The 27,314-nt window shown below is 49.0% G+C and overlaps 1 protein-coding gene across 1 annotated transcript; it reads left to right on the forward strand.

Moving 5' to 3' along the window:
* Positions 1-7,284: 7,284 nt before the first annotated feature.
* Positions 7,285-26,739, forward strand: SLC8B1 (solute carrier family 8 member B1). Its single transcript, XM_074321373.2, is given in 16 exon segments — positions 7,285-7,944; positions 9,064-9,308; positions 12,346-12,498; positions 12,590-12,642; positions 12,792-12,849; positions 12,969-13,101; positions 13,182-13,349; positions 14,323-14,430; positions 14,857-14,916; positions 15,200-15,330; positions 17,365-17,506; positions 20,255-20,376; positions 22,074-22,227; positions 22,815-22,895; positions 24,301-24,365; positions 26,542-26,739. Coding segments are annotated over 15 exon segments (1,782 nt in total). The 5' UTR covers positions 7,285-7,944; positions 9,064-9,152.
* The last annotated feature ends 575 nt before the right edge of the window (positions 26,740-27,314 follow it).

Consider the following 27,314-nt stretch of genomic DNA (forward strand, 5'->3'; position numbering starts at 1 on the left):
ATGCAATTAAAAAATGAATAGATTTGACTACATAAAATTTTCTTTAACTTTTCCAAGTCCAAAGCACCATAAACAAAGTCAAAAGACAACTGAAAAACTGGGAGAAAATATTTACAGCATATATCATAGATAAAGCGCTAATAGCACTAATCTATAAAGAACTCTATAAAGAAATTTATAAAGTTTAAGAGGGAAAAATATGTGAAAACCAGATAGAAATCTGGGCAAAAAATGTGAACAGACAATTCATGAAAACAGATATAAAAATGATTCTTAAACTTGTGGAAAACGATCACTTCATTCACTATAAGAGAAACACAAATTATAGCTATATTGAGGATAAAAGTTTGCAGAAATATAGACCCAAAACAATGAGTGCATTTAAAATTGGTGGGATCTGATTAAGGTCTGTAATTTAGTTAAAAGTATTGTATTGATGTTAATATCCTGATTTTGATCATTGTACTCTGGTTATATAGGATGTTATCATTGGGAGAAAATGGGGAGAGGCTACACAGAAATTGTACTACTTTTCAAAAAAAAGTCTTTAAGGAAACTGCACTGAAATATCACTTCTCACCTATCAGATTCAAAAAATAAAAAGCAGAAGCTTGAGAGTATACTCTCTTCACAAGCCTGAGGAAACGGGCACACATGCGTCACTGGTAAGAGTCCGGAATGAGGGTAAATGGATAATATCCAACAAAACTTCCTACGCATTTACCTTCTGACTCAGCAATCCTACTTCAAAATACTTACGCATAAGGTTATTCACTGCAGCGTTGCTGGTAATTTTAAAATATTGGAAACACCCTAACGCCCATGCAGAGGAGATCCGTTAAATAACTGGGGAACATCCACACAATGCAATTTTATGCAGCTATAAAGACAAATGAGGACATTTCCCAAAAACTGAATTGGAGTGATTACGAAGACATAGAGTTAATTGGAAAAAGTCAAGTACAAAAAAGGATATATAGTATTCTATATTTTGTGTAAGAAAGAAGGGGAAATAAAATTTATTTGAATCTTCTAATTTCTGCAAAGGAAACACAGGAAGGATAAACCAGAAACTAATGAAATTGGTTTCCCAAGGAGATAGGTGAGAATGGGGTGGGAGCGTTAGGAGTGATATGTCTCTCAGTAGTATATCTTTTTGTATAGTTTTGACTTTGGGAAATGTGTTGATATTTTACATACCTAGAAACAAATCAACAGGATGGGGGAAATCCATATTACTAAATAAAAGTAGAAACAAATAAACCTGACTTGCTTTAAATAAATAATATAACCATACTGAAAGAATCATGAACTCTATGTTATAAATTTGTTTTTTCAAAGTGTAATGGATGGGTGTAGCAATTCTGAAACTATTCTCTGTGTAGAATTGAGCAAATGAATAAATAGAATGCTGATGTGGGATCCAGGCTTTTTTCTATAGGATAATATCCTCAGAAGATTATTGTGGTATTGGGCTAAAACTCATGGTTTTTCATATTTATATGGAGAAATCTGGAAACATACTTGTACATACGTATTTCCTAGCTCTGTTCTCTTAAGAGGTCAGAGAGACAATGAGAACAGCTACCGTGTTTCCCTGAAAATAAAACTAACCGAAAAATAAGCCCTACCATGATTTTTCAGGATGACATCCCCTGAACATAAGCCCTAATGCATCTTTTGGAGCAAAAATTAATATAAGACGTGGTCTTATTTTGGGGGAAACACGGTCGTACCCAGATCTTGTTTTCCACTAAAGGGAGCCAGAGCTCCTGGGAGAAATGGCTGACTTCACAGCTGGCCAGGGAGAGTACAAGATAAGTCTGGAACAGCAAAGAATACTCATAGAAGGATGGAGACATGTCAAAAGGGCCAAGAGCTGGCATGAAGGGGTTCCCACTAGGGGACAATATAAATAATAACAGTAATGTACTTAGAAACACTGACTTAAATAAAAACCCATGACCCATCCTGGCACCTTGATCTTCGACTTCCAGCCTCCGCAACTGTGAGAAACAATCACCTGTTGTTTAAGGCCTCCAGTCCATGACCTATTGTTTAAGGCCTCCAGTCTATGGCAGCCCAAGCTGACTAATACACTGGGTCATATGATAATTCTATATTTAGCATTTTGAGGAACTGCCAAAAACGTTTTCTAAAACAGCTGCATCATTTTACATTCTCTCCACTGTACGAGGGTTCCATTTTCTCCACATCCTTACCAACACTTGTTATTATCCATCTTTTTAAGTCTTAGCCATCCTACTGGGTGTGAAGTGGTATCTTAGAGTGTTGGTTCATATTTCCCTAATGAGTAATAATGGTGAGCATCTTTTCATACGCTTGTTGGCCTTTGTAAATCTCTTTGGAGAAAAGTCAGTTCAGATCCTTTGCCTATTTTTTAATGGATTATTTGCCTATTTATTGTTGAGTTGTAGGATTTTTTTTTTTTTAACATATGCTAGCTACAAGTCCCTTATGAGAACAGTGATTTGCCAAACTTTTCTCCATGGGGGTGTTTTAAGCAGAGTAGGACTTGATCTGATTTGGCATTTTAACAGGGTCTCTCTGGCAGCTGTGTTGATGACGAGGGCAGAACAGGGAGACGGTGAGGAAGGAGTCCTGCAGCTGTCTGCGCACGGAGGCCAGGAAGGTGGCCGCGGAGGAGTAGAGAAGCAGTCAGACTTGGGATATACAGTTTTTGTCATTCTCGGGGAAGGATTCGCTGAGGGGATGGCTGGGGTGGGCGGAGAGAAAGAATCCAGGGGGACTTCAGTTTTACTTGCCCCTAGTGGCTGGAGGATGGAGTGGTCATTGAGATGGGAACAAATGCAGGGGAAGCAGGATGGGATATAAGGGAGATTATTGTGAGAGTCCAGAGTTCCAGTAAATATGTCTGTTTGTCCTTGGGATATTTTCTAAGCACAGGAAGGCCTGTCTTCACTGAAGAGAGAACTGACAGCCAGGAGCAACAAGATCAGGGCCAAGTGTAGTGCAAGGTTGGGGCAAGGTTTGTGCCCCAGGAGGTAGGGTAACAAAGGGAGGGGAAGAAGGAGAGGGAGAGAGGGGCCCGGCCTCAGGGAAGGGTCAGGCGGAGGCCACTGGAGGTCGTCAGGGATGCTGGAAAGTCACAGATGCTGGGCAGGCTTTCACTGGAGGGCCACTGAAGCAAATCCAGCTGGTGGCAGTGGCCAGCCTGGCAGTCTCTGCACTCCGGGAAGTCCCTCAAAAAACACCCTTTTCAGAAATGCTAATGAAAATCTCAAGATATCATCTCACACCTGTTTGGATGGTGATTATAAAAAGAAAGAAAGAAAGAAAAATGACAACTGCTGACCAGGATGTGGTGAAAAAGGAACCTTCGTGCATTGTTGGTGGGATTGCAGATTGGTGCAGCCACGATGGAAAACAGTATGGAGGCTCCTCAAAAAATTAAAAATAGAACTGCCATATGATCCAGCAATCCCACTTCTGGATATTTATCTGAAGGAAATGAAATCAGGATCTTGAAGAGATATCTGCACTCTTGTGTTTATTACAACATCATTCACAATAGCCAAGACATGGAAGCACCTAAATGTCCATGGATGGATGAATGGATAAAGAAAATGTGACTATACACACACACACACACACACACACACACACACACACCTCTATATTCAATGGAATATTATTCAGAGTTCAAAAGAAGGATCCTGCCATTTGTGACATGGATCCTACAGGACATTGTGCTCTGTGAAATAAGCCAGACACAGAAAAACAAAGACAGCATGGCCTTACTTACATGTGGACTCTAAAATACTCACACTCATAGAAGCAGAGAGGAGAGCAGTGGTTGCCAGGGGCTGGGGGAGGGGAGGGGGAAATGGGGAGATGTTGGTCCAAGGGTGCAAAGTTTCAGTTATGCAAAAACGAGTAAGTTCTGGAGGTCTACTGTGCAGCATTACATTAGTCAGTGCTCATTAGTGCCTGTCGTTAACTACACGGCGCTGTATATTTGAAATTTGCTAAGAGATTTGACCTGAAGTACTCTCACCACAAACACAGACGTGGTAACTATGTCTGTGGATGGATAAGTAAGTTAGCTAGCTCGTGGTCATCATTTCACAACGTGGACGTACATCGTAACAGGGGCTACCATGTCCCAGTCAGTTTTTAAGGTCCCCACCGTCCAAGGAAGCTGGCCAGCCCAGGAGAACGGGGCTCCCCGACACAGAGCACCCAGGCCTGGCTCAGAGATGGTCTAGTCAGCACCAGGTGGGCCCGCCTCTTGTGTCAGCATTGCTCCCGTGCTCAGCTTGTGACTCTCCCTCTGTGGGTCATATGACCTCCTACGGCCATCGCTGCGGCTCAGGAGTGACCAGTCACCTGGGTAAGCTTCATGTGACCACGGAGGCATTCTGTGTTCCTGTAGACAAGACATTTGGCACCCACCTGATGACCATTTCCTCATTTACTATTCACAACTGCCCTAAGAAATCCATGAAACCCTAACCCCATTGTAAAGATGGGAAACCAGAGTCCAAGAACAGAGGTGACTTTTGCCAGGGGCAAACTCAAGTGAGTTGGGGACCTGAGTCCAGCTGATCTGAAGACCTGATTCTTATCCACTATCTACGGGGGGACCCCAAAGAGAAGAGCTCTAAGTTCTTACCAAAATGGATTTAACAAGTCTGTTAATGGCACGCAGGAATGTCAAGGGCCATTATTGGACATTTCGGGTATTTTTAATTATTGCACCATTGTTAAATTTGCAGTAGTAAACATTCTTGTGCTGAGAGCATTGTCCGCATCGTCTTTTTACTTCAGGAAAGCTCCAGGAACAACATTGGTGGTGTAAAAGACCCACATGTTTTCAAGGCTCTTAAGATCGACATCTATCAATCGCCAAGTCTCTTTCTAGTAGAATTATTCCCATGGAGACTGCTCCAGGCAATGCCTGTGAAAACACTCCCTCACAACTGATACTGTCCACTGGTAACTGGGCTGCCACAGGAGGTCATGAGCCCCTTGTCCTGGAGGGGTTTAAGTAGGCGCAGTGTATCAGGGCTGCTAGGATCAAGAGGGAACTTGAATTGGTTGCAGGTGAGACGCAGGCACCTTAAGGAAACGTCTAAGTCTCCGAGACTCTTGTGCGAAGACTGAACGTTCTGATTCTCTCTCTTTCTTTCCTCTTTTAATTTCCCCTTCAAGCCTTACTACTTCCACTACTTCCAAGTATCACGCTTTCCCAGGTACTTGCGTTGTTCCCGGAGATGCCCCCCACGCCCTGAACAGGGGTGCTGAGTATCAGGCACATGTAGCCTTACCTTTGGGTGATGGAGAACCCTCGGGCTGTGGTGGTGAAGGGGACGCACTTGGTGTCACATACACCTGGGTGCAAATCCCGTTTCTGCCACTTCCCAATGAGTGTCTTGCGGACAGGTCACTTCATCTCCCCGAACCTCAATTTTCCTCCTCTGTGACATGGGGATACCTGTAGCCCTCACCCCACAAGGCTGTTCAATGGGAAAAGCATGTGAACACTCACTATAAATTTAAGTCTTCAATAAAGGCATTATTTTTTTTTTAATTAAAGTTTATTGTGGTGACTATTGTTAGTAAAGTTACATAGATTTCAGGTGTACAATTCTGTAATACATCATCTATAAATTCCATTGTGTGTTCACCACCCAGAGTCAGTTCTTCTTCCATCACCATATACTTGATCCCCTTTACCCTCATCTACCACTCCCTGGCATTATTTATTTTGATTGGTTTTGGGTTTGTTTATTGGAGGCTGAGAACAGGACTAGCCTGCATGTGATGCTGCCGGCAGCTTTCCACCCAATGGAATTTAAGGGTCCTTTCTCCCCCTACCTCCAAAATATAGCTCCCCTCTGCTGCTTATTATGCCACCTAAATATCCATCATTAGTCACCTTTGTGGATTAAGGCCTGGTGGCAGATTGCATTTTCCACAGATACATCAAGAGCTTGCGTGTTACGTGTTCTCCCTACAAAGTGGCTTTGACATACTTCCACTGAAAGGCAGGGTCTGTGTTTCCTTTCCTTGAATCTGGGTGGACCTGTGACTATAGCGGAAGTGACTTTACACACAGTGTTATGTTTCATATCGCAAGGACACCATGAGTTAGGCACTACTGTCATCCCTGTTTACGGGAAGGAAACTGAGGCTCAGAGAGTCTAAATGTTTCCTGAAAGCCACACAGAAACCCCATGCTCTGAGATTCCAAACATATCAAGTAGGGAACTAGAGTTGTGCTCTCTCTCTCTCTCTCTCTGAAGGTGAGAAGCCTCAGGGGTGGCCAGCAGACAGGGAGGAAACAGAAGACCACCTGGAGGTGGTGGCATTGGAGCTGGGCCTGGCAACAGGAGTAAGAGTTTGTCAGGTGGAGAAGGGAAGGGCTGGCATCCTGGGCAGGGGGTTCAGAGGAGCAGAAGTGTGGCCATGTGTAAGGGTGTTCAGAGAATGGAGAGCATTTCTGAGGCCAGAGGTGGGGGTAAAAGAGGAAGTCAGAAAGGGGCGGTAGGGCTTCCCAGGCCCAGCTCAGAGCTGGCTCTCTGTCCAGGAAGCAGGCTGCCTTTGAGAGAGAGGCGTGGGATTCGATGTACGCCAATTGTGGAGGTGGGCACAGGGCTGGAGGGGCGGCCTGGGAGGACACACCGGTCCCCAGCCTCATCACCTCCGTTTGTTCCAACCTCTGTGCCCTCCCCAGGCCAGCGGAAGGAAAGACAGACATGACCAGAACCTCCCCAGGAGGCTGGGAAACTGGGGAGAAGTACTACATCAGCCCGGACTAATAGATCACTAAAACCCCTGTCTTGACCTACAAGTATTTGCCTTTGTTCTTCTCTTAAAAGTGATGCTACTAGAGAGAAACGCTGAACTCAATTAGGGGGTCTCTCAAATAGAGGCGTTTCAGGCAGGAGAGCCGGAATATTTGTGGGTAAGGTGGGCCTTTCCCCACCTGGGACCTTCTCCAATACTCCTTATCACCAACGACTACTAGAAGTATTTTGGAGTCTTCTCCCACCTCTTCCTCGGGAATAGAACCCCTTAGTTTCACCCTCTAACTTCCCCTGTCCGACCACCTGCCGTCTTTACCCCTAAGGTTTCATCTCTACTTCTGCTTTAGATGCGAAAGCAGAACCGATGGACAGAGGATTAAGAGGGGTAGCGAGTGGGGAAGACCCTCGCGTCCTCCCGGGGAGCAGGTGCCTTTAAGGACAGGGGCGGGGCGAGCCCTAAGGGGCGTGTCCTTGGGACGAGGCTGTGTAAGGGGCGGGGCCGGAGCCGGGTGAGCCCCGGACCGTACCCGGATCCAGCCCCGGACACTGGAGCAGGCGGGGATCGGGAAGGCCGCGAGTCCCGGTGGGGTCAAGGTTCGGAGGTTACGGGTTCAAGGCCCCGCCTAAGGTAAGAGGAGCCTGTCCACCCCCTAGGACGCCGCGGGAAGACCCTGCACCCGAAGTTGAACTTCTCAACATCCGTCGTGATTGGGAAACTGAGCACATTGACGTTCTCGCAGCTAGAAAGTGCAGCCGCAAATGTGGTCGCAGTCCCCGTTTTCTGCCCCTGCCCCTTCCTATCAGGTCTGCAGAACTTCCGAGCGTCTGAGCTCCTGGCACTGGACAGGCGCACGGGAGACGCTCCTTGTGAATGAGTACAAGAAATCGGCGGCCAACAGAAAGGAGAAGCCTGCTGGTCCTCACGTTGGGGACACTAGAGGCGCGAGCATTTATTGAACCCTTATTGTATGCTCCGACGGGCCAGTATTTGTCTCCATTTTACCGAGGAATCGGAGGCTCAGAGAGGTGAAGTCACCTCCCTATGGCCGCACAGCTCATAAGCGACTAAGACTGAATTGGAAACCTGGAGCCTCTGATTCCATGTTAGCACTTCCAAGTCGGTGACAACAGAAAAGGGAAGAGTCAACAGGTGAGGGAAGAGTGCTGGGACAAGGCACCTCCACCCTCTCCTCTCCCCTTTACTTCCTCGGGGCCTCCTCCTCCCGATCCTGCCTCAGCCAGGACACTGAGACACGCCTGTGCAAAGAATTGCAAAAAAAAACAACGAACGTTGTTTCTGCACTGTGTTTTTTTTTTTTATGGCAAGAGTAAAACATGCTCATCTAAACATGTGGAAGAGCCAATTAATGTGCCAAGGATTTTTTTCCCCCCAGTTTAATTTCTTTGGAATAAAAATGAAGTCGGTTTTGACCCGGTGTTGAGGGAAATGGCCGAGTCCTGCCGGAATCTGCTAACTGGCTGTGTGACTTTGAGCAATTCACTTCCCTTTGGGCCTCCATTTCCCAGTCAGAGGCACTGTGGGCTTTGTGACCTCCTTACTGTGTAACCTCAGGCAGGTTATGGAGCTCCTCGGAGCCCAGCTCCCTCCTCTAAAAGGGGTGGGACAATAAGCTCTCCAAAGTTGTTCTGAGAACTAGATAAGGGAAGCAAAGCCCAGGAGCTGAGAGTGAGGAAAGAGCCTAACTGTGGCCCAGTTTGCTCATCTGTAAAATGGGAGTAATAGTTGTGCCCACTCCTGACAAGTTGTGGGCATTATGTGCTTGGCTCAATGTAAGACATAGAACAACAGCGTTGCTTAGTAGTCTCAAACTGGTGGCCCAGAGGCCAAATCCACTCCCAGAAGTATGTTTTTCTGTTGTTCTAAGGATTTGCCCAGTCCCCACCACTGCCCACTTCCTGTGTTTATCTCATCCACCTAGCCCCTGGAGGCAAGAAGCTCTGAATTCCCAATCTCAGGATAGTCCCTTCCAGCTTCCAGCTTCTCATTCAGGCTCGGGAGGAGGGTCCTAGGTTTCCATGGAGATATTGCTGGGGACACAGGAAGAAGGGCATATCTAATCTGTTTGCTGAATGTGGGGGGCTGGGTCCCTCCAGTAACCTCCATCCAGAATAGGGGTTTCTACATTGGTTTTCTTTTGGTGGGGGGAGGAGAATGGGCAATTTCTCAGTTGAAAAAGTTATCAGGCCCCTCCTGCTGGGTCCTGGGGTATTCAGTGACACTGTCCTCTTTCTCTCCCACACCCCGCAGGTCGCTGGAGCTGCCAGCCATTTGGAATTGAAACACTGCAGAAGAGGAAGCAGAGTGTGAAGGCCAGGCGCCGTGGGGGCTGGGGGCTGATGGCCGGCAGGCAGCTGATTCTGCACTGGGTGCTGCATTTACTCTGTGTGCTGCTGATGGTGAGGACAGTGTCCGGGGCCAGCAGCCCATCTACGGGGACCCACACCAGCCCCGAGTTTCCAGCCTCAGGTGTGAACCAGACCCCTGTGGTAGATGTGAGTATCCTGACAGGAAGCTGGCATCTGGTGGGGGTATATTCATCCAATCAACAAATAGCTATTGAGCATCTGCTATGTGCCAGGCACTGAGTTGATCCCTGGGATATACCAGCAACCACAGAGATGAAAATCCCTGTCCTCACGGAGCTAACAGTCTCCTGGGAAGACAGTTAAAGAAGTAAACATGTAAAATGCAGGTGGTAAGATGCTAAATGTCCTGCAAATAATAGGATCAGGTGATATTGGGGAGGGCATATTTCCAACTGTTTCAGATTGGGTTGTCACAGATGGCTCCTACGAGGAAGTTACCTTTGAGTCAAGCCCTGAATGGAGAAAAGAAGCCACTTATACAGATATCTGGGGGAAGAGCATTCCAAGAAGAAGAGAATAACAGGTGCAAAGACCCTGAGGCAAACTTAGTATGTTCCTATAGCAGTGAGGATGCCAGAATGGCTGGAATAGGGTGAGTGAGGGGAGCAGTATTGAGATGAGGATGGAGAGGTAGTGGTGGCCAGATTACAAAAGACCTTATAGGCTGAAGCTAGGAGGTAAGATTTGTTTTACAATAGTGGGGAGCCAATGGAGGGTTTAAGCAGAAGGACATCAAAATGAGATTTATTTCTTCAAGGGATCTCTCTGGCTCCTCTGGGAGAATGGAATTAGAGGGATAAGATTCAATAAGAAAAGGCAAATATTCCAATTGAAAAAACTGGCAGTTGAGACAAGGAATACAAATGGCCACTAACATAGGAAACGAGCACTTAACTTCACAAGTCATCCAGGAATTGCAATTGAATAAGGAGGTTCCTACTAAATTTGCCTGAACAAGACTGCGGTAGCCAGTGTTGGTTCAAGTGCAGACACACGCTCATTTCTCGTTGCTGGTGGGAGTGGGTGTAAGTAGAGCTTTGGAGAGGGCATTTTGGCAAAACGCATCAATGTTTAAGATGCTTATTCCTCTGCAACAGACACAGTCAGGACTCTGCCCAGGTCCTTTGGACTCTACCGTTTTGGTGGGTTCCTGTTGACTTCTAGTTGGCAGCATCGTTTTCCAGAAACCCCCATAAGCATGGTCGCTGGAAAAGCTGGGAAACTAGCACACCCCCCCTCCCCAGCAGTCTTCGCTGATAACTGACAGGAGTTGGTGTATAAATACCCAGCTCCTTCTCCACTGGGAAGTCTCAACCTAGCCTTCCTCCCTCTTCCACTCCCCATGGTGCTGCTCGTATTCCATATACCTCCCAAGTGTACAAGTTATGTGTACAGGCAGGCCTCGGAGCTATTGCGGGTTCGGTTCCAGGGCACTGCAATAAAGCGAGTGCCACGCATTCTTAGGTTTCTTACTGCACGGAAAAGTTCTGTGTACACGATCCTGTACTGCACAACGATGATGAAAAAGTGAAACAGGGCGATGTTACAGGAAAAGAAAAGAGTGTCCTTGGCTTCACGTGGGAAAGAATTCCAACGTGAGCCGATAGAGAGTTTAAAATAAGTTTATTTAGCAGACAGTAAGTAAGAAAACAAATGCCCCCGCCCCCCACAGACAGAGTGGTGGTCTCTAATTGCTGGTGGAAGAGAGACTCCCTCCATGCCCTGGGCTAGAGTTTATCTGTGTTTTCTGCTTCCACGGAACATTCACTGGTAAGGGGGGAAAGGACAACAGGAGAACCATGGTAAGTTTAACTTCACTAAGATGCAAGAAGAATAGGGGCAGGCTGGTTTTTAGCTCCTGTAAAACACGACCTGTGCTTTATTTGCCTTGGGCTTAACTACAGGATGGTCCACATGGTCTGTCCTTGATCACCGTCCGCCTGAGTTTTGTGTCTTGGAGCATTTAGGCAGCAGTCTTGGAAGCCAACCCCTGAATGCTTTCTTCTGCAAAAAATAGTCCTCATGTCCCTTCCCTATATTAGCGAGAATTAACCAACATGTGTCACAGACACACTAATGGAGCAAATGCTATTGGAAAAATAGCGCCGGTAGACTCACTCGACACAGGGTTGCCACGGACCGACCTTCAATCTGTAACAAACGTAATATCTGTGAAGTGCTGTAAAATGAGGTATGCCTGTCGGTCCTTGTCTCTGAGTCGCTTTTGGAGAAACCTAGACTAGGATATGCTCTGACTCAGTACTTTCACTTCTAGAATTCTCTCTGACCAGATATGCTCCGAGAGTCACGTGCAAGGAAGTTCTCTGTTGGTATTACTGGAAAATTAGATACACCCAAACTCCCACCAATGGGAAAATGTTACCTCTACTATGTATCATGTATAGTATGAAATACCATTCTGCTGTGAAAAAGACTCTGGAGGGAGGCAGGGGGTTGTGATAGTCAAAATAGGGGTTCTAGATTCTCAAAGGGCCTGGGTTCTAACCGCGACACTGCCTTAAGTCTCCTTATCTGTATAATGGGCGTGATAATAGTACCTTCCTCCTAAGATTCTTGTGGGTGGGAGATTTAACCGAGATGCATTTTTAAGCTCCTAGCACTGTGCCTGGCATCTAGAAATCACTCAGAATGTTTTGACTTTTATCACCGCTGTCCTCGTTATGTGTACCAATATGTTATGGCCCATATGCGAAGTGGTAAAAGCAAATTGCGGAAACAAGAGATTTAGGATGGATCCAATTCCGTAAAACAAAACAAACTGTAAAATAGGAAGTCTATACAAATGTCATATAGGAAGTCTATACAAATGTCATTGAACTGAGAAATGCCTGTAAGGGTCTGCCTCAACTTGATTGTGGCGGGACCTCTGGGGAGAAGTGGGACGATGGAGAGCAGGGATGGGAAGGGGGAACTGAGAAATCTTTATCTGTTGTTTGTTGTTTATTTTTAAAAAAGCAAACAGGTGTACATTCATTGCTTGCTAATTTCAAACACGAGATTATTATTTTTTTAATTGATGTGGGTAGTTGGCATCTGGAGGGTTTCAAGGCCAGGCTGAAGGAGGTCATCTTTGGCAGCTTAGATGGGTGCAATCACCCTTGGGGTGTCGACGCCTTACACCCCCCTCCCTCTCCTCCTGCAGTGTCGTGATGTGTGCAGCCTGAACGCCTCTGACCGATGTGACTTCATCCGGACCAACCCTGACTGCCATAGCGAGGGGGGCTACCTGGACTACCTGGAAGGCATCTTCTGCCACTTCCCGCCCCACCTCCTCCCTCTGGTCATCACCTTCTATGTGAGGTCCCACCCCCTCGCAGCTGCTGGGCAGGACTGGTGGCACCTGCTGGATTTAACGCTCCTTTCCCTCTCCGCCCCCCGCCCCCCAGGCTCTCTGGCTGCTTTACTTGTTTCTGATTCTGGGAGTCACGGCGGGCAAGTTGTGAGTTTGGCCTTGGGCTCAGGTCCAGCTTATAGATGGGAACATGGAGTCTGGGAGGTTGACATTTGGGCGATCCCAGGTTTGGGGGAAGGGTGGGAGCAGCGGGCCACCCACTGGGGAGTCTTCACCTTTTGCTTTTTTCCCCACAGTTTCTGCCCTAACTTGTCAGCCATTTCCACCATGCTCAAACTTTCCCACAATGTGGCAGTATCCTTTTGCTCAGATTCTGCTCCCTGGAGGGAGGGACGGTCGTTAGGGGGGTGGCTGGCAGTCAGGGCGGCAGCTTATGGCCCAGGAAAGGCCTGGGCAAGCTGGGGCCTTTGCAGGGACACCCCTTGACACACTTCCCCCATGGCGTCACCTTCCTGGCATTTGGGAACGGCGCACCCGACATCTTCAGTGCCCTGGTGGCTTTCTCGGACCCGCACACAGCCAGCCTGGCCTTTGGGGCACTGTTTGGTACGAGTGGCCCTGGCTGGGGGGTGTGGGGCAGCAGGAAGGGGTGCAGGGTGGCTTGAGCTTGGCGTCCTCTCCTCCAGGTGCTGGCGTGCTGGTCACCACGGTGGTGGCCGGGGGCATTGCCATCCTGCGCCCCTTCACGGCCGCCTCCAGGCCCTTCCTCAGGGACATCATCTTCTACATGGTGGCCGTGTTCCTGATCTTCACCGCACTCTACCTCGGCAGGGTCACGCTGGCCTGGGCCCTGGGTGAGCAGCCACAGGTCCAGGGCCATCCCAGGGCTGGTGGGGTGGGAGGCATAGCAGGACAGGAGAGAGTGCTAGCGGCGCACAGACACAGGGCTCCTTTGGTTCCAAGTGATGGAAACCCTACTCAAGGCAGCTTGAGCGAAAACGGGAACACATGGTTCAGCTGACCAAAGGGGACAGGGCAGAGCCAGGGGCGAGGCTCAGAATTTTCACAATTTCAAATTTTACTAAACAGTAGAGCCAGGATGCTGACTGGCCGTCAGGGCCCCAGCAGCATACACGGTCCAGTCAGACGATTCAAGTGACATGGATGGAGGGACAGTGTGCAGAGGGTTAAGGAAACCAACAAGGGTTCCTGAGCTGCGCAGATACCTAGGGACCAGCAACACTGGGAGCCGTTCCCCCCCTTGCCTGGCCCCCATGCCTGAAGGGGCAGAGAATGGAGTAGCTGGAACCTAGCAAGGGCTGGAGTCCTAGAGCTGGTGCCACCCAGCATGAGCGACAGTCACAGAGGGTCTTGGGCCCTGCCGGAGATGGGGCCCCACAGCAGGGAGGGAGCAGGGAAGAAATACCCTGGATGCTCTCCCTCCCGCTGCCTCGTGATTTGCTGCTGACCCTCCCACTGGCTGAACCCAGTGCAGCCCAGCTCAGGGCTGCAGGCTGCTGGGCTCCACCTCCCAGGACGCAGAGCAGGACATAGACCCTTAGCACCTGGATGGGGTCCTGGAGGCCACTCTCTGCATCAGGCATTATCTCCTGATTTCTGGATTGTTAGGGTGTGGGGTTGGAGAGAAGATGGGCCAAGGAAAGCAGGGGACAGGGGAGTAGGCTCTGGGCAATGGCCATTTACCTACTGGTACTGGGCTGGGTGGACGCTGAGAGCCACCACTAACATGTCCCAGCTATAGAGCGGGCAGCCCTTGTTCTCTGGACCCTGATGCCACGTGGTGACAGCCTGCACCCTTGTCTGCAGGTTACCTAGGCTTGTACGTGTTCTATGTGTTCACTGTGGTTCTCTGTACCTGGATCTACCAATGGCAGCGGAGCAGAAGCCTGGTCTACTCCATGCCTGGTACTCCAGGTAAGAGTCGGAATTGAGCCGGCAAGACAGGACCAGTGGAGGCCGGCATCCTTTGCACCCTTCGCTGCTGCCCTACGTCTCGGGAGGCCTTTGCCGTGTCCATCTCCTCTTCATGCTTTTTCTACTCATTCTCCCAGGCTCCCACCTCCGTGCTTTTGCCTGTGCTAACGACGTCTCCTCATCACTTGCTCTGTCCAAGTTTACTAGCTACATCATTACATTTGAAAATGTTTTGTGAGTTAGACTTTCTCACTCTGTAAGAATTCCTGGGCGTGCACGGTGATTGCTGAGAAACCCAAAATACAGAGGTTCTGGCTACTGGACCCTGAAAGCTGCCCTGTCCCAGGGGGGCCCTGCCGTTGAATGAGGGTGGGGAGGGTGTGGGCTCCCTGGCTGGCTCACGTGACACGCTCGTGTCTCCTACAGAGATGCCCTCAGATTCCGAGGACGATCGGGTGTCCTCCACTACCAACAGTTATGACTACAGTGAGTCCGGGGCCCTGTGCCCAGCTGGGGCGGGGTGACCAGGGCAGGGCTGAGGGTGGAGACTTGGGGAGATGGGGCCACCCAGGTCCCAGGAATGAGGCCACTAACCAGCCTCACCTCTCAGTGCAGCTTGGCTGAGCTGTGGGCCGGGTGTGCCTGCCCCCTGCCAGGCACTGGGGTTTTCCTTCTTCCCAAGGGTTGGGAGGGCTGGTGCGAGGGGAGAGGGTTTGCTGGAGGCTGAGCCAGCCACAGACACCTGTCCCTCCCCACCGTGTACACCCAGGGGAAGAGTGCCAGCCGCTGCTCTTCTACCAGGCGTCCACAGCTCAGATCCTCGTGCGGGCACTCAACCCCCTGGATTACAGGAAGTGGAGGTACAAGCCGGCATACTGGAGGATCCTCAAGGTGTTTAAGGTAGGAGGGGAGACCTGGACCTGGGCTCCCAGCTTCATGACAGTGGCCACTCAACCTTGTCTCGCTCAATGAGGGGGAGGGGGACCCACTGAGACCCTCTCAGAATTAGATAAGCTGGGACTTGATGGGGACACTGAGTGATTGAGTGTGGCTGATGGCCTGACCTGGGGCTCTGCCCCCCATGGGAGAAAGAGAGCATCTGTCCAGAGGCAGAGAGAGAGGAGGAGGAGGGGACCCCTCCTAACTGGGTGAGGGCGGGGAACTGGGGCTGGGGTCAGGGAGTGGGTCAAGGTGAGTTCCAGTGAGAACAAGATTGAGTTTTTCTGATGTCCTCTGAGTTCTGAAGATGAGCAGGGCTCCCCAGGCTGGTGTATGAGGCATAGCTATAGCTGCCTTCCACCCTCCAGAACAAAAAGTCAGGGTACCACCTCACAGCCCTCTCTGCTCCTGGAGATAACCTGGAAACCTCCATCATGTGAAAATAATGAACTATATTTGAACCCCATGGTGGCTCTGGCTGAGTCATGACTTTGGGCAAGTCACTTCACCTCTATGAGCCTCAGTTTCCCCCTCTATAAAATGGGGATAATGATTGTGCCTTTCTTCTGGAGTAGTTGTAGCAGTAAGTTATCACTGCAACAATGCTGCATAACAAATGACCCTCAAACTCTCATTGACTTATGATGAGAATATTTTTTTTCTCATTCAAGGGCTTATGGGTCCTCTGGAATGTGGTTGGTGTTCAGGTTTGCCCCACGTCTCACTCTGAGCCAGTGGATAGTTGGGACGGTGCTGTTTTCTTGGCAGAAGAGACCAAGGCAAACTTCATGAGCACATTTTTTTTCAAAGTTATATTTATTTTAAGTGTATTTTTCCAGGACCCATTAGCTCTAAATCAAGTAGTTGTTTCAGTCTAGTTGTGGAGGGCGCAGCTCACAGTGGCCCGTGCGGGGATCGAACTGGCAACCTTGTTGTTAAGAGCACCGCGTTCTAACCAACTGGGCTAACCAGCCGCCCCCGCAAGCACATTTTAAGCCTCTGTTCACATCACAGTCACCAACAGCCCATTGGCCAAAGGAAGTGACATGGCCAAGTTCAACATCAGTGGGACAGGGAAATACATTCTGCAACATTTCTAGTCACTTGACAAAATGTGTGGGTATTTAATTCTGTTAAGAATTATGAACAGTATCCAGCCTACCTCAGTGCTTATAACAATTTAATAAACTACTATGTGTGAAAGGCTGAGTATGGTGCCTAGCAGATAGTAAGCACTCTGTAAATGTTATTACTAACTTAGTTATTGGCTAAAAATACAAGGTGTGGAGTCAATCAGAGCTGGCCCTGAATCCCAGCTCCATATCCCCATCTGTGTGGCTTTGGAGACGTTCCTTAACCTTTCTGAGCCTCAACTTCTCTGGAAGTTAGGAAAATAATAGTTCCCATGCATGGAGTTGTAGTTGTGTCAGGATTAGAGAATGAGGTGCTGTGGTTGGCTGAAAAACGCCCCCCAAAGGTGTCGCCATCCTGATTCCCAGACCTTATGGGGAAAAAGAGACTTTGCAGATGTGATTAAGGATCTTGAGATGGGGAGAGGATCCTGGATTATCCAGATGGGCCAAATGAAATCACAAGGGTCTTTATAGGGAAAGAGGGAGGGCAGGAGGGTCAGAGAAGATGTAATGACAGAAGCCCAGTCTGGATTGACTCGGGGCCACGAGCCAAGGAATGCAGGTGGCGCCTAGAAGCTGGACAAGGCCAGGAAACAGTTTCCCTGAGAGCCTCCAGAAGGAGCGCGGCCCTGATGACACCTTGAGTTTAGGACTTTTGTCCTCCGGAGCCTGAAGGGAATAAATGTGTTGTTTGAAGGCACTTAGGACGTGACAGTGTGTTACAGCAGCAGCAGGAGCCGGCCACAGGCAAGTAGCCCAGGCCAGCACACAGTTTGTGCGTTAGCAACAGCCACGTTCTTAAGAAACTGAGCTCAGGGCTGAGTTCCCTGGCGACACCCTTCCGTCTTTGGACACTTGACAGCTGCCCGTGGAGTTCCTGCTGCTCCTCACGGTGCCCCTCGTGGACCCTGACCAGGAAGATAGAAACTGGAAGCGGCCCCTCAACTGCCTGCACCTGGTGATAAGCCCACTGGTCTTGGTCCTGACGCTGCAGTCGGGAGCCTGTGAGTATCCCCTCCCCCAGGCTAGCCCACCTTCCTCCTCCCCACATTCTAGAGTTTTCTTCTCAACCACACCAGGGGGCCTAGGCCATGGGCAAAATCCTGGACATACAGCAGGCACTTAATATATGCTTATGTAGTAAGGGACGCCAGCCTCCAGTGGTCAGTTGGTCCAATCCTATGGGCTCCAGACGGAGGCTGCAAACTGGTTGCCCTTGGACAGAGTCCAGCCCTCTCTGGCTTGTTTGCCTGCATTAAAAAAATTGGAGCTGTCACCTCAGAATCCAGGTTTGGGCTTCTAAGGACCTGGGCCACATTCCTGAAGGCAAAATTGCTGGAGCTGAGAGGGGCACCCCCACCCCCGGTGGAGGTGTCTGCTGCGTGATTCATCACAGGCCCCTCCATTGCCTACTAGGTGATGTGGGTGAATTACTTCCCTTGTTTGTGTGAGCTGGCTGGTCCCCACTGGCATTTGAGTTTTCTCTGTGTGCCCTGGGCTGTCCTTTTCTTTTCTGACCGGCTCTGGGTAAAGAAATGCCAGTCTTGTCAGGCATGTTCTAACTCCTTCTACTCAGGTTCTTCCTGTTGTCTAACTTTAGTATCTCATGCTTTCCGTTTCTGTCTCGTCAGCTGGGCTCCTCCCCCTCAGCCCAGGGACAGCACCTGGAGGTGGAGGTAGGGCTCTGATGGCAAATGCATGGCCAGATGTGCTGTTATTTGCTCTCACAGTGTCAGGATGAACCAGCTGTCAAATTCCCTGTGAATTTCTCTCCTGATTCATAGGGGGACACAGGCACCCAGGAAGGAGAGTTGGAGGGCAGGTGATGGAGTATTTCAGGGCACGGTGTGACCCTGGAAACTGAGAAGGGCGCCCCTTATGGTTACCAGCTGCCTGGTTGGTTACAGCTGTCCCTTGTCTATTGAGCTGGGAAGCCCTGCCTCTCCCGCCCAGGGACTTGCTTTCACAGTCATTGTGTCTTCTTAACAGAGTTGTTCCCAAACAGTCATTCACGAACCTTCTCTTGATTTTTCTCCTACTCTATACTATTATACATATTTTTTAAATCAGCTTTTTTTTTAAAATTTAAATTTGTTGCAAAGGAAACTATAACACCTGCGTCCATAGGAAACTGGCATCATTTTTCATAAATTCAAGGTAACGGCAAAAATAAACACAATAAAAGTAAAGCATCTGAGCCAGGAGCCTTTGTTAAATAGGGCATTTAGCAGGTGTTAGAGCTGCTGCAGACCCATTAGCGCCAAACAGAGACTTTCTCCTTATCGCAGGGAGAGAATTAAAGAAGTAATGCCTTCCCTGAGATGGCATTCTGTGGTACTTAGTGTCTTGTCCCCGTACCCCAACACCATCTAGGGGTAGCAGGTCTACACTAGAGAAAGACGGGTTCAGGCAAAAGCATTTGTGACCCCCTTCTGGTCTGAGCACTAGACAGAGAGAACCCCAAACTCAGCTCCCTGCCTGAGGGGGTATCATGATTCAAGGGGTGTCGTGTCAGCTGGCAGAGCCTCCCAATCTCACTGCCATCCTCCAGCCTCCTAGAACCATCTTTCTAAAGTGCCACTTTTCACGTGTTGTGGTCACCCCTCGTTCAAAGATCTCGATGGCTCCCCAGTGTCTCTTGGGAAAAAGTCCCTGTCCCCCAGCTATCCTTTGAGCCAGCTGCCTTCCCCAGCCCTCTTTCTGCTATTGCTGGCACGGACCTGCTCAATTCCTTCCCACCCAACTCTTCCCTTTTCCCACGGAGCTCTTGCCTGCCCCTCTCCCTGCCCCACAAAGCAGCTCACCTCTGCGCTCCAAGAAGCCCTCCTGACCAACCCTGCTCCAATCACCTCCTAAAATTCCTCTAGCACAGGCTTGGCAAATACAGAGAAAGGGCCTCTCACCCAGGCATCAGGTATTAAAACCAACACTACTGGTGAAAGTCATATTCATTCAAAATTACAAGTCCCCTCCCCCCGGAAATCACCCATAATGTATTGTGGACATGGTTTTGTGTATTCAGCACCCTCACATAAATCTTATGGCCAATGACGTTTGAGAGCCAATGAGCCAGACTAAAGAAAGAACAAAAGGAAAGCCTTGTTGCACATGTCTGGGCTGTCAAACTACCCATTGCCTTTAAGACCAGTACGGAGTGTTCTGCCTGCCTGCAGGGTTTCTTCCCGTTAGTGTTTCAATATGAAGCCTTATAGTGCATTGGTTTGTGGAATGGATTTTTCAAGAGAGCAGTTGCTGGACTCCAGAATCAGTAGGGAAGGTTGGATTTGTATAGTTCATCTCATGGAGTGATGCCCATCCATTAGTAATGTCTGGCTGGAGGGTGTCGCCTTGAAGCTCAGTTGGAAAGAAGCATCATGATTGATTAGTGATGTCTGCCATGAGCATGGCAAAAGATAATTGTGGTGAATAGTTTTAGCTATGCCCATCCATCCCAGTTCTACAACAAAAAGCTGGAGAGACTCTTGTTTTTTCACGCCTGTCTTTTCTTCCCTGTGTGACTAGTGTGAGGACGGGCTATGTCTTTAATTTCTCTGTCCCCCTGAGGTGCCTAGGACAGGGCTGGGTACGTAGGAGATATGTGTCTTATATCCCAACAGGTGAGTGCAAGTGGGTTGTATTTGTGGGCCTCTGCCCTAGGCCCCCTCAGTCATTCTTGGGGTGGAGGGGTTCGAAGAGGAGGTGCTGAGTTGAAGCTGTGGAGAGTACCAGCTCCCTTTCTTGTCCCTCTGCAGATGGCGTCTATGAGATAGGTGGCCTCTTTCCCGTCTGGGGTGTGGTGGTGATTGTGGGCACAGCCTTGGCTGCCGTGACCTTTTTTGCCACATCTAACAGCGAGCCCCCCAGGCTTCACTGGGTAAGAACCCTGGGATCTCCAAGCTGGGACAGGGGACTCTTCGGTCTCCGAGGCAGGTGTCCTCACCGTGCCTCGGGGGCAGTTAGGCCAGTAATCACCTTCCACAATGACAGGTCTTTAAAGCCACTTTGAGGGGTTTTGTACCTGTTCAAGTTCCTTTTTTTTTTCTTTTTTCTTTTGGTAATAGCTTTATTTTATTGAGATGTAATTCACATACCATAAAATTCACCCATTTAAAGTATATGGTTCAGTGATTTTTAGTACAGTTGAACCTTGAACTTCTAAGTGGACCTGCTCAGTTCAAAACCATATTGTTCACGGGTCAACTGTATATGTACAGAGTTGTGCAACCATCATCACAATCCATTTCAGAGCACTTTCATCACCCGCAAGAGAAACCCCGTATCCAACAGGCACATCCCATCCCCCTTCTTCTTCCAGCCCCTGGCCGCTGCCAGTTTGCTTTCTGTCTCAATAGATTTGTCACTTCTGGGCATTTCATATCAATGGAATCATGTAATATGTGGTCTTTTGCAACTGGCTTCTTTCCCTTAGTAGCAAAATGTTTTTAAAACTTAGCCACGTTGTGGCATGTGTTAGTAAGTAGTTCCTTTTCATGGCTGAGTACTATTTCATGGTGTGGCTATCGTACATTTTGTGTATCCATTCAAATGTTCTCTTGGGCGTATTACTAAGAGTAGGACTGCTGGGTCAAATGATAACAGCACGCTGACCTCACTGAAGACCTTCCAGGCTCTCTTCCACTCTATCCACCAGGAAGCACCTGGCTTCCGAACAATCGTATTCCAGCGAGGGAATTGTTTGGGTTTGGTGAGTGTCTTTTTCCGTTCTCTCCACTCAACAGCACTCTAAGGAACTTTTTCTTCTTAAAATATTTTTATTAAAATACAGCTAACATACAATATTGCATTAGTTTCAGGTGCACACCATAGTTATTCAACATTTATATTGACTATATTCCCTATGCTGTACATTACATGAATTTTTAAGGCAGTTTGTCCAGAGACTTTTTCTTTAAAAATTTACCAGAAATTTTTATTTTTTTTACTATTTCTTGATTTCAAAATTTGTAGTTTTTATTTTTAGAAACTGAATGGATGTACCAACCCAAAGGGGGTCGAATTTTCAGCAAATTGATCACTTAAAGAAATGGTTTTCAGCCAGTGTCTCTTACTAGTTTTTGAAGTCCTGACACATGCTCCAACATGGATGCACTTTGAAAACAATGTACTAAGGGAATACATGGTCACAAAAGACCACATATTGTATAAATAAATGAGGCCATTTATATGACATGTCTAAAGTAGGCAAATTCCTATAGACCGGAAGTAGAGTAGTGGCTCCCAGGGGCTGGGGTAAAGGTTGAAGGGATGGGGAGTGACTCCTAACAGGTATGGAGTTTCTTTTTGTGGTGATAGGTTCATAGACTGGAAATCTGATGAAAACTATGATGAACCCCCATCTTTACAAAATAGTAATACTGAGCTGCCATTCTACTGACCACTTACTACGTGGCAGGCTCTAATTGCTTTGCATCTGTTAACTCATTTTATGGTCATGACAACCTCATGAGGTAGGTTACCATCCCATTTTCCACATGAGGAATCGAGGTCATGTCCCTATTGGGGGCTGGCCTTGGTCCTATCAGCACACTGTTCCCTCCACCCTGCCCCCAGCTCTTTGCTTTCCTGGGCTTCCTGACCAGTGCCCTGTGGATCAATGCAGCTGCTACAGAAGTGGTGAACATCTTGCGGTCCCTGGGCGTGGTCTTCCAGCTGAGCAACACTGTGCTGGGGCTCACGCTACTGGCCTGGGGAAACAGCATCGGAGGTGAGTCAGGGCCAGGCGGGGTGCTGGCCTGAGCACAGCCGCCAGAATTATGTGTAGTAGAAGCCCAGCCTATTTCCCACTCTCTGATGCACGGACACTCAGTGGCTCCCCAGAGTTCAGGCAAAACATGGAGCCCACTGCAGCCCACGATGGGTGTGTGGCATGTGGAGGCATTCACACATATATACATTATCCTTCTTTAGCTACAGCTGCCAAGTACAGTTGGCCAGGTTGTTCACTGCACAAGAGCATCCAAAATCTAGCTGGGGTGGGGGCAAAATCTAGCTCTCCTTTCACTCACCTTTTTGGGTACTTTTTCCTAATTTGCATGGAGGTGTGTGCTAGCAGCAGACAGGACTTGGGGGAAAATTTAGTGGTGGCATGTCATATCCACAAAATTGCCCCTGCTGGAAAAGAGTGGGTAAAAGGAATCAAAAAGGAATGGTGTCTTATGGGATGCTGTGGCCTCCCATAGCACCCAGCCCCAGGGGGCATTCATCCATGTTTGTTGACTGAATGACTGTGGGTAAGAATGAAGGAGGGCCTGGGAAGCCACTCACCACTTAAGGCCTCTCGTTTCCATGCAGATGTCTTCTCTGATTTCACGCTGGCCCGTCAGGGCTACCCGCGGATGGCGTTCTCAGCCTGTTTTGGTGGCATCATCTTCAGTATCCTTCATGGGGCTGCCTGAGCCTCAGTGCTGGTGGCACAGGCTCTGAGAGCCATGCGTGTGTTCCATGCACACCCTTGGGACTGGCTGTCCCTGCAACACCTGGGGCAGGTGACTTGGCTGCTGGAGCCTCCTCTCCCTCAGCTATAAAATGGGGCTATTGATACAACTGACCTTGGAAAGGTAGTTGTAAGGATTGAATGAGGTGACAGAAATGCTTGGCCCCTGGTAAGCGCTCAGTGGCTGGCAGATATTATTGTTACGGTGATGGCATTACCAGCAGATGCCACCATGCTGAGCCGTGTGCCCTGCGGAAGACCGTCTCCCTCTTGCTTATAAATATCATAGTTTATAGATGTCCAGGGTTGGCAAACCTTTTCTTAAAGGGCCAGAATTTAAATATTTTAGACTTTGTGGGCCATACAATGTCTTTTGCAGCTACTCAACTCTGCCACTAGTGTGAAAACAGCCATAGGACGTAAATGAACTGGCGTCCCTCTGTTCCAATAAAACTTTATTTATAAAAGTGTGCAGGGGGCCAGATTGGCCAGCAGGCTGTCATTTGCCAGCCCTTGGTTTATATAGAAAAGACAGGGCCAGGCAGGTGGGGCTGTGAAAAGGAAAGGGCTTGGAGACCAGACAGTCTTGGCTTCCAGTTCCTAGCGCCACCACATGCCGCCTCTCCCGGCACAGCACACGTCTTAGTCAGCGATCTCCTCTGTAAATGAAAAGACGGTTGGGGTGAAGACTGGCAATGAGGTAAAGCTCCCGGATAGTTTCTAGCACATGGCACAGACTCAACAAGTGGTAGATATTGTTGCTTGTGAAATAAAGTAGTATTATTTAAAAGCACTTAAAGTGCAGCTCTCCCCAAACTCCACAACGAAGCAGCCGGTGGGTGAGCTGCAGGGCGGGCAGCTGGCACAACAGTCAGAATTGGCTGGGACCATGTGGTGCGCCTGCCATTCGTCACTCCTAGTGGCCCTTTTGTATCCACTGCGACCTGCCCCTGGCTTTTGGGCTCTCCTGACCTCTCAGGTTGGGGTGGGAAGGAGGGAACTAGGCCTGGAGCCGTGTCTCCTGTACCACCCCTAGAGGTAGCCTTGATCCACGCTCTAGGACCAGTTCCCCCAACGGACCATGGGCGGTCACTTCACCTCACCTAGCCTCAGTTTCTCCATCTACTGAGTGCTTACCAGGTACCGAGTATTTCTGTCACCTCATTTGATCCGTAGAGTGCAAAATGTACACTGGACACTCACCTTCTTAGAGATGCTAAAACTGGATAGGGTCTTCTTGGGTAGGGTCGTTTTGGGGGATGTAGATGATAAAGAAAGCCCACGGGCCGTGTGGTCGGGATCACGGGACGGTTGTTGCAGAGGACTTCCTGAGCCAGGCTGCAGATATCCTGGTGGGCGTGGGACTGGGCTGCCTGCTGCAGCTCTCCAGGGGCCACGTGGAGGTGAAGGTGAGTAGCCAGATGCTTCTGTGAGGGACCTCCTTATAATGCTCTCCCTTATCCTCTTCCGGTCCTCTGGACGGGAGACCATTCACATCTGAGCACTATACGTCCTGGAAGAGGACTTCTCTGAGTTTGTGACAAGTCTGACTTGTAGAACAGCTTTAAAACATTTTGCATGTAGGGTTGAAAAATGTATTCCTTACAAATTCACAGACTAACGAAGATGTAGCTTTGGTGGAAGGGGCAGGGAGACCCTGAATTCGGGTGTAGGTCCCATCAGTTAAGTCTCTTGCTGATTTTAAGTGAATTAGGACATCTCTGAGTCTCAGTTTCCTCACCCGTGAAATGGGGGTGATAACAGCTCCCCACCCCCACACCCAGCTTCCTGGATAAGCACGTATGAGGTCAGGCTGAACACCTTATCCCAACTGCCCAGAGTATGGCTAAAAGGAGAGAGAACAATGACACCGTCTGTTGAAGACAGCCCCAGAGTGGTCGGGAGAAGGTTCTGAAACACAGTGAGGGATAGAGGGTCCCTGAGCATTTCTGGGGGGAGAGGGGAATGCATTAGACCTTCCGATCCAGGCATTCCAGGGGGTAGGGGCTGGAAATCTGCATTTTTAGAGAAGCTCTCTGGGGACTTAAGAAGGTAGGACACTTTTCTAACAAGGTGGGCAGCTTAGATACCTCAAGGGGCCAGCAGGCAGGTAACCGAAATGTGTGGGCGATTCAGGGAGGCCTCGTGTGGCCAGATAGTCCAGATTTTCTGGAGAAGAAGAAATCAAGATTCCCAGGTAAACTTTTTCTATTTTAAAATATTGCACAGGGCAAAGAACAGCCCCTGCAAGGCAGAGTGACCCAAGGCAGCAGGTGTGCGTCCCATGCCAGTGTCTCTATTGTGAAGGACTTGAATTCAGAGACCAAACAAGGGAAAGATTAGCACGGGAGGGGATGGGGCCCGGGGGATGTTTTTAAGGCTCTGCACGGAGTGGGGCTGGGGGAGTACTTGGAATGTCCCCCCAAGCTGAAAGGTGTTGTTCTTGAGGAACAAAGTCCCCCACCTCTTTCTCCCTGAGGCATCTAGGTCTTGAATAGACTCTGGCTGACTTGTAATTAGCTGTCAGCAGGGCGGTCTTTCCCAGTGGCCACGCCCAGCAGCAAATAGCTTACTCCTGCTTGGAAAGTTTGCTTTCTAAAAGATAAACACCCTCTGCAAATTTTGTTTATACTGTTCATGGGTTTAATAGGTTCCTTTCATTATCGATTCTCTGGCAGTTCCAGACAATGAGGCTTTAGGGTTGGCCCCCTGAGGGGCCTATTTCTTTTCTCCTGTTCCTTGTGGTGTGTGTGTGTGTGTGTGTCTGCGTGTCTGCATCTGCATCCCACCGCCTTTGTGTTGAGTTTAGAAAATGCTCGTGCTGATAATTCAGTGAGACATTAGGCACCATGGAAGGGCATCCAAGAAGGACATCCACGGGGTACCGCTGGGTGCAAAACACAGGCCGTTCTTCAACAGTCACCTATTGGATGATCCCATTGCTATTTTCAGATTTGATGTACAGTCTATATGTATGTGTCCTCACACAGACACGCGTACGTATGTCACTGTATGGGGAGGCAGGATAGGGTATTGTGTAAGCGCAGGGACTTCCATTTGGGCTCTGTCACTTAGTAACTACTCAGTTCCTCATCTGTGGATTGGTGATAATAGGAAGAGGAGAGGTTACGGTGTGTAAAACACCTAGCATCGTACCTACTGTGAAGTCCTTGATATATGTTAGATAGATGCTATATCTGGAAGGAAGATGGGGGTAGTTTCACTTCCTTCTACTCTTCTGTATTGCTAGAGAATTTTTCAACACTTTCATGATAATTATATATATAGATATATATTTCCTATATATATAAATATATATTATAGGAAACATATATATGTACATATAATATACATAACATATATATTATATGTACTTATATATATTAGTTTCCTAAGGCTGCCATAACTACTTACCACAAACTAGGTGGCTTAAAACATTGAATTTCAAGATGGGGTATGCTATCCAGCAGGGCACTTGCCCTGCAGCTCTGGGTGGAAAGTCCCTCCCTGGCCCCTAGCGAGGGGCCCTCACACATCCATTTGGCTGTTGGCTGCAGTGACCCCGCCTTGTTCCCCCCTCCGCAGCTGGAGCCAGACGGACTGTTGGTGTGGGTCTTGGCGGGCGCCCTGGGCCTCAGCCTCGTCTGTTCCCTGGTCTCGGTCCCACTGCAGTGCTTCCAGCTGAACAAAGTCTATGGCTTCTGCCTGCTCCTCTTCTACGCGAATTTCCTCGTGGTGGCCCTGCTCACGGAATTTGGGGTGATTCACTTGTAAAGTATGTGAGTGACGCCGAGTGTCCAGGTCCACCTGGTGGTCGGGAGGTGTCACTGCAGGCAGGGAGATGGAAGACGGAGGGACTTTCTGCAGAGCCTGCAGGGAGGCAGGCACCGCAGTGAATGGGGTGTGGGCCCTGGGGAGCTGTTCTCTCTATTGAAGGTTCCCAGGTGCCGCTGTGTTCAGGGAGACGCACTAAGCCTCGTTTCCGGGACTTTGGAGACTGGGCTTCACTGTGGGTGGACAGTTCCAGGCAGGAGGTAAAACACTTCCTTGAATTGCCTCCAGAGCCTCACGAAGGTTGGGGTTTGGGGTGAAGGGGATGACTGGGTACCTTCCAGGCTGGTGTTGGAAAACCTGCAAAGTGTTCAGGGCCGGAGGCAACTACAGAAGCCCAGGCCCTGGCCCCTCCCTGTGTGCCCTGCTGCCTTCCTGCATCTTCTCCTCCTCAGGGCTCAAACAGATGCCAAAGCGGGGTTTAGGGAGTCAGGGCGACTGGGACCCCGTGGATAGAACACCTTGTGAGCCGGGGGCCTCAGGCCAATGTGGGCTGACTTCTAGAGCTGCACCGTCCAACAGAAGCG

The sequence above is a fragment of the Rhinolophus sinicus genome, chromosome 9 (assembly GCF_057876585.1).
Source record: "Rhinolophus sinicus isolate RSI-liver-muscle chromosome 9, RSI-T2T, whole genome shotgun sequence".
Lineage (NCBI taxonomy): Eukaryota > Metazoa > Chordata > Mammalia > Chiroptera > Rhinolophidae > Rhinolophus > Rhinolophus sinicus.